The sequence below is a fragment of the Ischnura elegans genome, chromosome 1 (assembly GCF_921293095.1).
Source record: "Ischnura elegans chromosome 1, ioIscEleg1.1, whole genome shotgun sequence".
Lineage (NCBI taxonomy): Eukaryota > Metazoa > Arthropoda > Insecta > Odonata > Coenagrionidae > Ischnura > Ischnura elegans.
In genome coordinates this window covers 90,832,221-90,848,582 of record NC_060246.1, presented here as the reverse complement: position 1 = coordinate 90,848,582, position 16,362 = coordinate 90,832,221, and the positions used below count along the sequence as shown (strand labels likewise).

General features: G+C 37.8%; 1 protein-coding gene across 1 annotated transcript in view; it reads right to left on the bottom strand.

Annotated features, from left to right (window-relative positions):
- Positions 1–16,362, bottom strand: part of LOC124165737 (Usher syndrome type-1G protein homolog) — a 121,893-nt gene that overhangs the window by 68,586 nt on the left and 36,945 nt on the right. The window contains exon 2 of the mRNA XM_046543226.1: positions 1,183–1,326. Within this exon, the coding sequence (XP_046399182.1) occupies positions 1,183–1,326 (144 nt within the window). The remainder of the gene's footprint in view (positions 1–1,182; positions 1,327–16,362) is intronic.

Sequence of the window (16,362 nt, the reverse complement as noted above, 5' to 3'; positions counted from 1 at the left end):
GCAACACATTCTGGTGTTAATCGAAAGAAAAAAAATTGATTTTTACTATGAATTAGTTAGCGGCCAATAAAAATCTATAAAAACCCAACTAACTATTTCTGACTCTTTTCTCACATATTGCCTTCAATTAATGATAAGAAATTCGATAGTTCTGCGGCTGAAAATAAACATGAGCAGTACAGTCGTTATATACATAAGAAGAGTATGCATAGCTCTTTATCAAATATGCACTTCAATGCACCAAATTGGAAATTATTAAAATCTCAAAAGTCACTCTTGACCTCCATTATTTCTGTAACCATGTATACTTAACATCTCTCGTATTACCACCCTAAGGGCCGGTTTCATAATGTTTGGTTAACGCTAACCATAAGATGATATGGTCTTCAACTTTACCTAGAGGTGGTCGAAAGTTCTTGTTACTTTCTGTATAAAATAAGACTTAAAGCTAACCAGAACTTTCAATCATCACCAGGTAAAGTTGAAGGCTGTATAACCTTATGTTTAGGACGAAACAATAATTACAAAACCGGCTCTCAGTGATTCAATCTGAAGGTTGGATCGGGTAGGTGAGGGTAGAGCACACCCTAGACTTAGCCACAGACGAGCGAATTTCACACATTCAAGAAAGGGGGCGGTTCCTTTTTCTGGGACACCCCGTACTTTACGGATCGCGTTTGGAAGCATCGGGGGACTTCACCTGGAATTTGAACCGGAGATCATCACACAAGCGTTGCAAGATCTTAGGTTTTCCCGGCGTATCAGGTGCAGAATGGATTCTCGGGTTCTCCACCGGGTAATTGGCTTTATGTCTCCCAACGCTTCGAAGAACGACTTGGTCATCCTCAGGGGATCTTCTAAAGATGAATGAGGATGAAGAACAAGTCGTTCTTCGAAACGTCGGAATAAACAGCCAATACAGCCGTAGGAGAACCCGATAATCCTTTCTACATCACCCAAGCGCTCATACCACTACGCTGCCGCGCTACCCAACTTGTATAACTACTGTAAGTAGCCATCAAAAGATAATCAATTAGGTACCGGCATTAAAGAACTGGTAACGCAGAGTAAAATCGGATGACGTCGTTAAAAGGGCTACTGGTTTACTCGGAGAGAGCGAGGGAAGGAGGCTGAGACAAAAGAGCGGCGGCATGCGACTGACAAGCGTGGGAAGTTACTCACCCTCTGCCGACTAGTAGCCTGAGAGCGTCCAGGTTCCCTTCGAAGGCGGCCCACAGCGTCGGGGTCATACCGTCTTCATCCTTGGCGTTCGCGTCCCTCCGCGTCGCCTCCTTCAAGATATCCAGGATCCCATCCCGAGCCGCCCTTGGGTAAAAATAAATACAGATAAAAATTACAGAGGCAGGCCATACTTAATGGCATGACATCATGATTCAATGAAAAGAAGAAGAGATGGCCATTTTCCACAAATTTATGTAATAATGTACGACGTGTTTCGACCGTCAGGTCATTCTTAAGTACAGATTCACTGTAAAATGTAAACGCGTCGTATTTTATTAAATGAATTTGTGAAAAATTGCCACTTTTTTGTTATAAAATAAATTCAGATGGTTAGATATACTGAATTATACAGAAATTTTGATTGTTTACGAATAAATGCGATTCGAGGACATTTTTTTCGATAAAGAGTAATCAAGATTCATATCTAAACACGTCAAATAAAAGACAATCGCCGGAATAACTGAGCCGTGCTGCATTTCCGCAGTGCGGAGGTTACTGAATTGACTAATACGGCCTTAGGCCATGGTTTGATAGCCGTGAAATTATCTACCTTGGGGATTCATTGCTCAGAAATAGAGGGTTGGACTATTATTCCGGATTTGATTCTTGCTGGAACATCAACCGCAATAACTCCGAGAGAAGCACTTTCCTGAATACCAGAGCCTGCGATTAGTGGTAAACCTCAGCTTTCACGGAACAAGGTGATGTCAATATCAAGACCATGATGAATAATTCAGTTCGGAAGAGTAAGCGGAATGAGGCCTAAAAATCCCCAACAAAAACTAATCGTACTCAGAGCTTTGATTCGGATCCTAGTTTTGAAGAAGCACACAATGTTTGGGGAAAACATAATTTCAACAAGGAACACATAAACATCGTCGTACATAAACGCCAGAGAGGCCAATCATTCCAAGTCAAAATTTTGGACAAAAGACAATAGAATTAACATTTTTTTTGTAAGTGGGTCACACATGAGTCGTCCTTGAAAAACAGAGCGCCCTCCATTCCGAGAGAATTTTTTCCGCTGCCGTGGAAAGTCGATTCACTCGGGTCAGTGATTGTATTCTCCGAGCATGGAGAAGTTACACGAAACCAGGCATGTTTTTCCGTGGCCACAAAGAAAATCGGTTGGCAACTCGCAGGACTTTTTTCAGAAAAAGAGATTCCTTCGGGAAAAAAAATCAACTTGTTCAGCAGGATAAACCCCAATATAGTCCAGAAATTATATGTGATTTGGTGATTTCTCTCCCGATTTTATGCAAAAATTAATGCATTTAAAAGAGGAAATTGATTACTTGGAATATATCCACCCAAAAATCACCATGCCACTAATGTTTGATCTTGCCATAATAACAAAATTAACGATGTCTTTGAACTACAAAGTATCCTTTAGCAGCAAGTAAATTCACTTTTTAAAAACTCAACTACTTAACTGACTTCAAACAATATATTTTCCGATTCGATTCATTATTGAGTCAAGGCTGTAAAATACTTAATCACAACGAATTGGTTAAATCGACGATATTACACTTTTATATCGCATAGGTACAGGCTCTTTAATAAATGATCTATAAAAAACAAATTTAAAATGGTCAACGCATCTCTAATCGCATAAGTAAAAGCTCGTTTAAAAAACCTAAGCTAATCAACTGATTCCGAATAATATTTTCCGACTCGATTCATTGTTGAGTGAAGGCTGAGTAATACTTAATTAAAAAAATGATTAAATTGACAATAATACGCTTCATTTTTTTCATTTACATCGGATAAACTCTCAAATGGTCACCGCATCTCTACTCGCATGAAAATATGTAAAATCATTTTCTCCTTTCACTAGACTCCATTAGAGCTTGATGCAAGGATTCATATACTCTCTTTGGATGCTTTAAACATAATGTCTTTCACATACAATGAGGATTACCATAATTTTATTTATGATAACTAATTTTATTTTATGCTAACTAATTTAGATGCTAAAAATCTTCGCTTCTCTCTGTTGCCAAATCCTGATTTCCGAGTAATAACCAATTAGGATATTCAATTCGGTGGTTACCTCCTTCGTATATTTATATCCACGTTGGGATCCATTAATCCGAATTACGCATCGAACACACTTTGTTATAATCGAATATATTAATCGTTTCCCAAAGAAGATACTTGATTTTTGACGCGAAGTAAAGGCCTCATAGCAGTACAATTTATTATTCCAAGCAGTGGCGTAACAAGGACCTGGCGTAGGGGGTATGGATTAGGTTGAATAGTACATCACACCGGGTAATAATGAACGAAATTTTCGTTATTAAACAGGCAAAAGAAACCGCGAAGTGAAACGACGCTAAGAAATGTAAATGAATTCTTATTTAAACAAATAATAGAGTCCAAATTTATAAACAAACATTTAATTACTGCATCCATTTAATTCTTTCCCTCTAACCCCCGTTAGTTACGCTGTTGATTTCAAATGTAATGATTAAATTAAATACATAGCGAAGACATATTGTCCCGTAAAAGCTGAAGTATTGATTCTAATTAGAGGTACATAGTAATTTTAAGTCCTCGTCTTCAGCACATAGTGCACATAGGAGTAAATTGGTAATGCTTTGATTTTCAGTGGAATGCGAAGCATTTATAATATTTACAATGTCAAATTGTCAGTGGCTGAAGTATTTGCTTCGAAATCACCGGATGAGTGATTTAACATTCTATTCATTTAGTCTTGAGGTTAAATCAAATGAGTACATTTGATTTAACCTCAAGACTAGAGTAAGAAACATATAGGGCGATCTTGCACAAAGCAGCTATCGATTTGATGAACTTCGAGAACGCATTCAGCGCAAGGTATGAATTATGCTTTGCAAAGTGTATGAATGGCTCAAATAGTATCCAATATCACTTCACTTACTTTGTTTTTCCAAATCCTCTATTCCACGATAGTGGTGAACCAACTAGAAGACTCGTTTCTACAAAAAGTTCTCTTGAGTTGGAAAAAATTCGATTCGAAATCGAGGAAACAGCAAAATCGTAAAAAAAAATACACTCGCCTGCGGACAAGTATTGACCCTGGAATCCATTTCGTTTTTTTAGTAGCGAAAGCTTCAGGGGTAATATTACAGAGGCAAGTGGCTAAAAGTAGTTTTTCTCATTCCCCTAATTACAATGCCTAGTCTTCCCATTCTTCCTCCTGGCCTCGATTTCCCAGCCTCCCTTTTCTTCGCTCATCCCTTGGAGAGGATGCTCAAAAATTTTAACTCACTTCTACTAGAGATTTTACGACACCACAACAATGGTTTTTGCAATCTTGCTGCTTCCTCTATTACGTTTATTTCATTGCAATGACTGATATTATTGACACTTCAAGATTCTTTTATTTCCGTGATTGAGTATTTCTTCCAGGAGTAGCGTTATGGTTTTTGCTATCCTTCTGCTTCCTTCATGACTTGTATTTCATTGCAACGACAGATATTATTGGCACTTCAATATTTTTTTCTTTCCAGGAGTAGCGGGCAATTATGTGATGGAGGTAAACCTTTGTAACTTTGAATGATTACAAATTTCAAGGAATTTTGGCCTTTGCGAGAATGCTAGAATTCCTAACAATTGAACCTCGGGTAAAATATCAGGAGGTCATACTTTTGCGCCAAGGTTTTGCGCCATAAAGTTCGAGGGGGCGCAAATGATGATGGTGATTACCCACACCGACATCAACTCCCTCTAGAGTCAGGAGCGGAAGCCCTCCTACCTGCCATTAGCGTTAAGGTTATCTCGGAGGTAGTCCTACTCCTCGAGGCACCATCATCTACAGCTCTTTCAAATCGTGGAAGATTCCATCTCTCTCTCTTACGACTTCCCACTTTCACGCACGAAGATTTTCCCCCGAGTCTCTCGCCCCGAGATAGGCAACTGTTTGGATAACGCATGAGAACGATCAACATAGGTGTTCAGGAAAATAACTGAGTACATCATCACTTTGAGGAAAATCGGTTAATTTCTCAGTATTTTAGCTTGAAGCTCAAGTTAAAGGAAATAAGCCAAATATATAAATTTTCATCCGTTCGTCATGGTTATTCCCCATTGAGTTTATGGAAACATCGACCGCTTTTCTTGCATCCGTGGACAACTCGTTATTAAAAATAAACAACGCTTCATAGTGCTAATAAATTAGAGGGATTTACAAAACAGTAAGTTCCACCGAGCTTTCAGTTTATAAACGAAACTGCAAACCACTACTCTCCTGTTGGAGTTATTCAGTGAATGTGAATATAAACGACCACTTAAAAATTACATATAGCGTCAAATAATTGAAAAAAAATTCTACAAAATTATAGTCCTCAATAGTTTTATTTATTTATTTAGTTGAATTGCTTTATTCCGTTCGCAGAGAAGCGATGCTCCCGAATCGAAAATTCTTGGTTATTATGACCCAGAGGTTTATGAATAAAGCTCATACAATCACAATGCCATTAACTAATGAGCCAGCTTTGCTTTTCACAAACGTGATGAGCCACTTCTTTTCACGATAAAATACGGACGTCCCATTTATCGCCGTCTCTCATACACTTCGAGCATAATTCAACTCCACCGTCAAGTTAGGAAAGTAGACTAATTTTTACGAATTTCCGACAAGAAATTCAAATATCTCACGAAAGGAAGAAAATTTTCGCTACGCTGATCACTCACTCACTCAAAAGAAGCTGTTTGGATAGGTAAGGATAGAGCTCAACCCGGACTAAGACAGGCGTATAAATTTCGCACATTCCAGGTAATGGGACTAGTTCCTTTCCCTATCACTTGGAGGATTTTAATTTGGAATATTCGAGGGCTTCGGCCGGAAAATTAACCCGGGACCTGGTGATCAGAATCCAAGCACTCTACACACTAAGCTGCCACGCTCAAGGTAGGTACATAGGTACGCATCTTGCTTTCCACGATTGTCGTACAGAATAGAATACAGCGAACCGCTTTTCCTCGCCGATTTTATTTTATGCTATTATTCTTCACCGCCCCGAAAACAGTGCATTTAAAGCTTTGCAATGGGGGAATTCAGCGAACTACAATGTAGTACGATCGCAAACGCTAATGTCCAGGATAGGGGCAATCCACCCAGGTGGAACTCGAACCTACGACCTTCGGTTTGACAGTCGAGGACGTTACAACACCGCCACCGTTGCTGGCAATTCCGATATTGCAACCTGACGAAAGAGCGAGAAATACCTGCGGGCAGATTCCACGAGCCCACTCCAACCTCTCTTTCCTCTATTCGTGCTCTTTCTTCTTCCTCGTCTCCCCGCGGGTCAGCTCAGTTGTTATTCAGACCGTAATGTCGATCTCGCCGTTCCTATCTTCATCGCCTCCAATCTCTCCCGACTCCTTCTCTTACTCCCTGGATCAATTCAACACGAGCACATGTGTACAATACTACCTATCTACAATTCTTTTGACTTTGAAATCGGTGGTATCCTACACTGAAAGTACAACTTCCAGGGTTACATTATCATCTTTAATTTATGAAACAATCCTACTGTTATAATTCCAAATTTCATCAGCTGATAGAGGATAGAGAGGTAACTGAGGGTTGATAAAGATTAAACGTGCATAAGTTGATGTGAACCGAGATAATAATTTGGGTACAACGAGCGTTATGCTGATGAATGAATAAAAAATAAATTTCTTCAGAGTAACCTAGAGGCGTTTTTTGTATAGATTTAAACGGGCAAAATTCAAACGGGGAATTTTTTTTTACGAATTTTCGTCTATATCCTGGCGAAGCGGTAATCATGACCAGTCCGTCGGCTTTATGGCATGTTGGTACTTTTACTTACGGTATTTTAGTTAGGTAATCTATAAGGTAATGATTAGAGTAAATACAGTGATTAGGTTAAATTTAATAATCATATCATTATGAATATTCATAAAAGCTAGAGTACGTGTTGCACAGGTATACAGTGTGTATCAAACAGTGGTGAGAAAAAAGTATGAAGTTCTGTACAAAGCAAGCGAAATCGGCGGAGGATTAAACCAAGCCAGAAAACTTGAAAAATATCATTCAATCGATAGGTAATGAAATAACTGGCATGTTTTTAGAAGATAATTTTCACGAAATTAGTTAGGGCACCAGTATAAAAATGTAATACGATTTGAAACATTATTCGCATTCGTATAGACGCAGCTCTCTATTCAATTCTCCCACCAGCAAACCTTTTCACCCCAAGGTACTTCTACTTTTTCACAGTTTTCTTTATCTGTTCCATATACTTTGTTCGAGGTCCTCTTTTTCCATTTTTTCCATCTACTTGTCGGCTGAAAAAATTTAATTCCCCAAGGCCGAACTCTTGCTGGGCAAAAAAGGGGTAGTTTGATAAATTGGAAGAGATGTCAGAGGGGAGAATGTTGTATCAAGAGAGTTGAATGAAATGGTTAAGTATATCTCCACTGATATATTTTATAACTACGGTGAAATTTAATTCTTTCAACAGTTATACGACCTTTGAGCGTTCATTCTCTCATATCTACTATTCCCTCGACGAATGTCTTCATCGGGCTATCATGCCTCAAGATATGGCCTATAAGATTGTACCGTCTTCTTATCAAGGTTTTTACGAGGCTTCTCTTTTCACCTACTCTTATTAGGACTTCCCCATTTCTAACTCGGTCGAATCATTTGATCCTCTATGATATGCTAGTATTTTTTTTACCACCCTCTTTTCCTACCCTCTTCTGCCTCTCGTCCCCCCTCCCCCTCATCATCATCTCCGCCCCACATTCCGTCCCACTGGCGATCGAGAAGGGCGAGAAAAAACACTGCCTTTCTCTCAAATATGCCTCCACTCCTCCTACAATTTAACCATCACTCCCCGCCCTCTGCAGAGGAGGAGCAGATAGCCGGCCGCCGAGACTCAAATTCTTTTTTTTCCTTCCTCTTCCGAGTTCCACTCTGATAAATTCCCCCCAGCCAACATTTTCCGGCCGTCCAATTTGTCGATCCTCGCCTTCATTGCCATCTCCTCACTCCCTCCCCCATTCCGCTTTCCCTCGCGTTGCCTTTTCATTCGCGCAGCTTCTTCACCTGCGAGGTTACGCATGCATACGAGTGGCTGAGCAGGAAATGGTACCATTTTTTATTCGATGGTGCATTTACTCAACTCATAACTTCTTAGTGTTTGCGAACGATACTTTAATTTTACGAATAAGTAAGACGCTGTCTCTGGAGTTACTTTGTGGAACTGTTTCACGTTAAAAATAATTAAAAAAATACTTTGTTATGTTCCACACTTTATTTCAAATGGTACGACCCGGGTTTCTGCATATCGTGCTATAACCTGATTAAGTGTGGAATATAACAAAGTATTTTTAAAATTACGAATAAGTGTTATTTTATCATATTTGTGCAAATCTTATGGGCCACCTTTTGTACAATATTTATTTTATAAGTTATTATTTAAATCCATGTTACAATTTTGATGTTTGAAATTATTTTTTTTAAATTTCCCTCGTAATTCCAGCTGAGCTTAACGGTCTCACATATAAACTTATATGCGTCATGGCACATCACATTCATATTAACTATGCTGGCAGTAGAAAAAATCATTTTACATTTTGACGCCTCCGTGCAAAGATTCTTAATTCTATGCTAAATGCGTAAAAACAAAAGAGAAGCGATTCGAAATTTCACAATGTGTTGATCTTTAATAAAAGTTATTTAGTTCTCAGTCGAAGTTCCACCTGATTACTACATACTTTCACATAAGAAGCTACACTATTTGGTCGACTTATTCAATAATTTCACACCCTTACGCAAACAGATCGAAAATCCTTTTATTGCTCATTATATCCTTTTCCTACTACACATTGTGTACAGATTACGATAGTTTCATGAAATAATTCTCTTCAACTAGCTCAAAGTCCTGCAAAACCTTTCCGAGGAGTTTTCGAATGAATTACGGTCTTGGCTAAAAAGTAAATGCACTTAAAAGTAAAAAAATAACCTTTGGATCATTTTAACATCGCGTTTCAATACTTACCTATCAGGCTCTTCTACAGTAATTTGTAATAAACCTTATTAGCACCCACGCTTTATTTTCCGAGCGATGATATGCTTATTATTTTACTATTTAGAGCATATTGATAATGTTTTTGGATAAAGCGTGTTTTTATTTCACCTTTTTTAGCGAATGTTTTCACCTCTATATACTTCTTAATCATTATCACTGTCAACAATCCTAAGATCGGCTTGTCGCAGCTCTTCACTGAATTCTCCTGTAAGCTAATCTTCTCACACCCACGTATTTCTTCTCTCTCACATCCTTCTTTATCTACTTCATGTATTTATTGATGTCTTCCTTTTTCGATCTTGTCGTCCATTTTACCCTCGACAATTGTTTTTATTACGCCACCATGTCTCAAAATATATAGCCTTTAAAGTCGTCCGTCTTCTTGTCAAGGTTTTCATGAGGCATTTCTCCTAGTCTTCATAGGATTTCCTCATTACAAACTCGATCGATCCATTGGATTCTCATCATCCTTCTGTGTCACCATATTTCAAAAGCCTGTACCATTTATTTCTCCGCTGCTGTCCCTGTCCTTGCCTCACTTCCGTGGATAGGTACTTCTTAACCCTTAAGAGTGGCTGGAAGCTCTATCGCGCTCCTCATATCTCTCGCGTCAATAGCGCGCTAGCGTTCCTCCTGCAATGTCAGTCTTAGATGCTGATAGTTCACTAATCATTCAATAGTCAATATTAATTTTATTTAACATTAACTATTTTCTTTAAATGATGAAAAATAACTCATATTATCAAAAATTCGTCAAATAATACATTAAAAACGTGAAATCACTTATAATAAAGATTTCTTAAAGTTTTTGAATATATACCTTTAGTTGTTTTTGAGACCTAATTTTTTCCCTCAACAACCTTCCCGCAACAATGCCTCGGCACTTTTACCATAGTACCTAGAAAATCAATTGGCACTCATAGGGTTAATTACGAAGATATTCAAAATTAATGTCAGCATAGGCTGGCGTCTTTTCCGATCATCGCTCAACTTCCCTAGTTTCTCCTTCCACATCGTATCCGTATTCCTTTTTCATTACCTTCCCAATTCCTAATTCCTCTCCTCATCATGGATGCCAGCCGGTGCACACCCAGTGTATCTGTCATCTTACCCTCTTTTTGCATCTAGGCCTCTGGGCGATCCCTAATGTATAAAAAACCTTGCGGCCTATCTTTAGTTCCACTTGCCTTTCCTCCCGCTGCGAGTAATGGTCAGTCTTAGAGCACTTTCCGCGCACGGCGAGAGACATTTTAAGCGTCTCAAATGAGCCTTTGCGGTGAAAATGAAAGAATTCAGGGGAATGGGACAGTGTCAAACACGCTCCAATTCACCGACGACACAAATCAAAGTAGAAGTCGGAAAGCTCTCCAATGCTGGCATATTGTATTTGTTGGCCTTTTTTGCTCTCAAAGAAGAAAGCGAAGCACTTATGCCACCGCAAATTTATCAATCACGTTTTTTTTTAATAAATTATCAAAAATAATGCATTCACAGGTAAATAATTTCGTAAAACCCTTCACGAAGACAGTAGACGTTTGTCAAGTCCAAAAAAATTCAGTGCTTAAGTAAACGATTCTGGTTAATTTGCAAATGAAAATGATGCTGATTGAAAACGAATTTCAAAATATAGGAAAATTATGCATTCACAGGTAAATTATTTCGTAGGAAATTTATGGAAAAAGGAAAATTATGTTGAATGAAAAACGAATATCCAAAAAGAGGAAGCTTCCAATTGTTCATTATCTTACAGGAAAAGAGCAAAGACGTAATTAAATCTACCGAAAAGAACATGAAAATTAAAGATTTTAGGAAATAAAACATACCAAGTGGATCCACAGAATGAGATATGGCACATGGCATGAAAGCTTTATACAAACAGACTTATAGTAAAAAAACTTTATTAAATCTGCAGTGGTTTTGAGAGCTTTGCATGCATTTTAATATTAATATGAGAGTAAATACGGCATAATAATACGTCTTGGGAGGAAAATCAAAGGAACATGCTGAAGTACGAGCAAATTTAAATGAAAATTATGAAATGAATGACTGAATACCGCACCGGATTGCAACGTCGTAACTGATGACCGCTAGGGAAAGAAGGAACTGGGGACGTGATGTAAATCTAGTCGACCGATAAAGCGAGAAATGGGCAACGATAGGTCTGTGGAGAAAGCGTTGAGGAGCTTCATCATACAGGGAAAAAAGGCCATGCACTGAGTTGAGACTACAACTGAATGGTCAGTGATTCATATGATATAATGAAAGAAAAAAACGGAGTAGAAAGTTTGGAGTAAGTTCAGGAAGGAGAGCGAAGGTAATACCCATGACGCTAAGATAATATTACTCATTAAGGTTCTTTTTCAGCTCTGGAAGTGAATTCTACATCACTAACATGCAGCATCAAATTAAATAACTTCATTTATAGAATTCAACGGCATAACAAACAGCAAAATTAATCTAAATAAGCCAAAGCTTTTCCTCATAAAACTTAAATATAATTTAAACAGCAATGTATTCTTCGGAACCGAATAGACGGAGGTATGTAATAAGAGATGGAATAGAGAAACGTAAAAATCAGTTTTCACGATAAAAATACGAAAAAGAACACATTAAGGTGTATAGTAATGCCTTATTAATAATAAGATTAATATGCCTTATTGAATAACACTATCACAATTAAACAAATTTAATGGCAGACACAAAGTAAAAGTATTAATACCGACCAGTATAATTTGAGTTTTAAATATTCTGCTGCGTTTAGATCATTCTCAGAATACATTATTATAGTGGAATATTGCTACTCTTTTCCTTTAAATATTGAATGTTGTAAGTAAACGAGAAGGCTAAAATAATACCGAAGGCCGATACACGGACCACGGAAACTACTATTCTAAGGTAACATTAATTAATTATAAAAAGTGGATTTTTGAGGATCGCTGCTGTCTTCATGGTAGAGTATATTTAGTTTAACAAGAATTGAATTCACGGGAAAAATATTTCACTACATACCCCATAACGAATACGCAAACAAGATATTTCAATAGAAAAATGTAGCAGTTATCAGTAAAGAAATTTGATGCTAAGCACTTTCAGCTGAGAGAGAATTGGCTATCTCGAAGGCATCCCGAATACTCAGGACCTTCGACAAGAAATATTATGGTTACCCTGGAGCGGAAATAATTTAAGATCGTTATGAAAAACCTGTTCCACGTCTTTTTTGCATTGCAAAGCGAACTCTTACGCACCCTACTTTTTTTTGGGGAGAAAACGCTATTTCATGAGCTTTCCATTGGATGAAAATGGAGCGATTTTTATTACATTACAGAGAAAAAGCTCAGCCATATTTTCAAATTTATCCATGAATTTAGTATGATTTGGGACCACAAAGAGCATATATTATTATTTCTATGGAGGTGAAATTATCTCTAAAAGGTTTTATCTATCTTTCGCCCGCGGCTTAACGGATTTTTTTAAACGATCAAAAGGGTTAAAACCACAACACGACATATTAAAAGGTAAGAAAAACGTCCTACATTACGAAGTGTCTAGTGAAGAAGAATAATTAGCTGAAAACTGCCGTGAGTAGTGGATATAAGATAGGATATGCATTTGATAAAAATTCAGGCACTACCGGACATATCATAAATGAAATTGATACATTTCCTCTAACAAGCTACCTCACAGACTATGGATTCAAACCATTAAACAAAGCATCTATTGAAGGGAAAAGGCATTATAGAGGGAGCAAATAAAGAGCCAGGGGGAATTTTAATAGCATCATTAAAATGCAGCCTAAATCTGTGCGTTACAAATAATGTGACTTCTCATGCTAAAAAATAGTCTGTGGAAAATTAAAAAAAAATCAATAGAAAAAGGCTGAAAAGGTAACAATATAATTTTACATCTTCCATGGCTTACTAGTAATTTTACGGAGCCTATTGATTTGAAAACGTGACATTTATGAAAATTGTAGTAGGTACTGCAACAGCTTTTCACGATTAAAATGCTTAAAATTACATAAATTAATTGTTTTATTATTCGATAGAATGCAGTAGAGGGAAATTTCGAGACAAATAATTGGATAAAAGAAGATAAAAAGGCAAAATAATATCTCCGATCATCACTAGTAACGATATTAAAGGTTTTACAGTCTTCTAACACATTTTAAGTTAGGAGAAAAAAAGTGAGTAGGATGCGCAACATACGAAATGAAGAAATTGAGTAACCCAAGGTTAATTGGCAGGATACACAGAATTTATGGCATTATGTGAGGCCTCACACCAAAGGACAATACGCTATCGGGCAAGAATATCGCACACCGTTCTCGATAAGCCGAGGTATCTCAAATGTCTACTCTCCCAAAATCTCACACTTCCCCCTTCAATTAAAAACATTCCTCTTAAATTCTTTCTCACTTTTGCCCGCTCTGCCACTAGCATCAAAATAAAAAAATAAAACTTTTTTTTTTCGTAGAGTCCACTCTTTGCATGTCATTGGATACAATAAAAACGCGTTACGGGGAATAAAGTCGAAATAAAATTAACTTAAAAGCCGAGGAGCCTCGATAATATCGATATAAAGTTGACCTTATGATGATGTCAAACGTTGAGACACTGTAAGGCTGTACTCATTAAAATAAGTGGGCATTACAACAAAGTTTTATTTCTCGATTTAAAACGTTGCTCCATCTTATCTAACAGAAAACAGTTGAATTATCTATATGGAGGGGGGTAGAGGTTATTTGGGCAATGAATTGACATTATGCATAAACAAATGGAATATCTAAGAGGAATTACCATAAAAGAAACCGCAAGCCTTAAAGTAAGATTGCTATATTTTGATCGAGTAGAAGAATATGATCGGGGGTGAACTTCATGGATCTTTGACTGAATTGCAGTAACTCCTTCTTAGAACTTATAATAAACCAGAGATACGCATTGCTTTGTTAGTTTACGCAATGGCCCCCCGAGAAACCTTGGTTAGAGTAACTACCTATTAAAATTACCGTTTCACATTTTATCATGTGGGAATAAACACCACGACCATGTATCCATGTATCACACGTATTAATTTGAATGACATCGACCTCACATCTGACCTCGAAATCGCATATTATCTCCATTTACTCGTTTCAAACAGACATGATAATTGGTCTTAAACTGCCAGAATAATTATAGTATCAGAAATAAATCTTGTATACATAACACAATAGTTAAAAATGTGACCACCAGGAATTACTTTTTATTTACGCAGCAAAAAGTTTGTACCTTAAAAGTCTCCCTCATTCAGAGTACAATATAATAACATTTGTTCAGATTAACAAGTATGCACGTTTTCCCCTTAATTGAAATATTAGTTTACTCTTCATTCAACATAGTTGCACAAAATTGACTAAACACCATCGCTTTTATAGAAAAGAAAGATTTATTAGTAATGACATAAGAAGGACGAGACACGTGGATGATATCACTAAAGTAAATGTAACAGTTTTAAAGATGGAAACCGATGGTTGAGATCAGAAAAATTGTTGGCCTTTCATTGTGACCAATTACGGGAAGGGCATGATATCCATCCATCCTCGAGACGAATTCAAATTTCCGGTTGGGAATCATATTTTAAACGCTGGCAGAAAGTCCTTTCCATTCTCCAGCGCGTGTAGACCGACAAACGAAGAGAACAAGAAAGATTTATTATTTTAGTCACAATGATGGGCTATATCCATTAGTTTCGTTAGAATTTTTAAGTCGAGAGAAAGACTAAAAAGACAATTTTTCCCTAAATATACTTTACAACGGATAGTACAACGATTAGAAATGTTTTGCCAAGCAGTTGCTACACTGCTACAGTATTGCACTTCAGACATTAGATACTTCTGAGACTAATAAATTGATTTCATATAGAATAGAGATAAATTTGCATGTAAATCTAGCAAACGAATATGCAGCCTGAAATCAATGCACGCCATCAAATCCCACTCATACTCAGTTCAAATATTGGAGGGACCTTCTATATTTTGAATTTTTAATGGTGATGAAATAAGGCTCCTTTCGCGTAGTCGTCCACAAAAATTGGCCAAAAAATATCGATCCAAAAAGAATGAAAAAGGGGAACATAGATATTTATCGAAAATAGAACTGCGTTATGAAAAATTAAGATTATTTTATTATCTTATTATCCGCTTGATCAAATTATAGAATTGCAGAAATGACTCATCAGCAGTCGGCTATAACCAGAGTGGTTAAAAGCTGATGCTAACAAATGCCCCTAACTCCAAACCAACCATGGGGTTGAATCACTGATTTACAATTTTCAATAAGCTTTTGGAAGCGTGGCATCCTTGTGGGTTGCTGATCTAAGAGTCCTTGGTTCAAAAATCTTAGTTCTGAATGAAGCCATCGGAAACTTCCTAATAAAACACTTGAAGGGGGTGATGGCCCTGGAAAATGAAATCCTACCCCCATCTTCACTCTGAATGTATATTTTCACACGTGTATGGCCCCTCTGGGATGATAAACCATCCAAAGAAACTTTCAAAGAAATATTCAAAGCAATCTGAATCCAAAGAAACATTCGGGTTGCATCACGGGGTGAGTTAGTACCTGCCCAGGCAGATGGATAGACATTTTAGATGGGATTCCGAGCTCCACGGATCACCATCGAAGATGGCATTTTTCTTTTGGCCCGAAAGAACCGAAAATCCGAAAGTTGCCTTGCCAAAAAAGTCGTCTCCCTCGCCTCCCACCTGTGGCCCCTCACGATCCCCCATCCCTCTCTCTCGCAAAATACATCCCTCCCACCCCCAACACTCCTCCTCCCCACTCCCCACCCTGCGTCCACTCACATATGAACAGCCGAGCGAGCAGCAGCATCGCAAAGTGTGTCAGTGGAATGGCGTCGCTCTCGTAATTTCCTCGCCGCCGTGTATCGCCAGTCCCCATCTTTTTTCCCACCGCCAAGGGTGAATTCCCAAGCAGCCCGCGTGCGCACGGAAAGACGAATCTCTCTCCACCCTTCTCCTTCAAATACACACTGTTTCGACGGAGGAGCGGGAAAAATAAGCGAGTATTAGAAG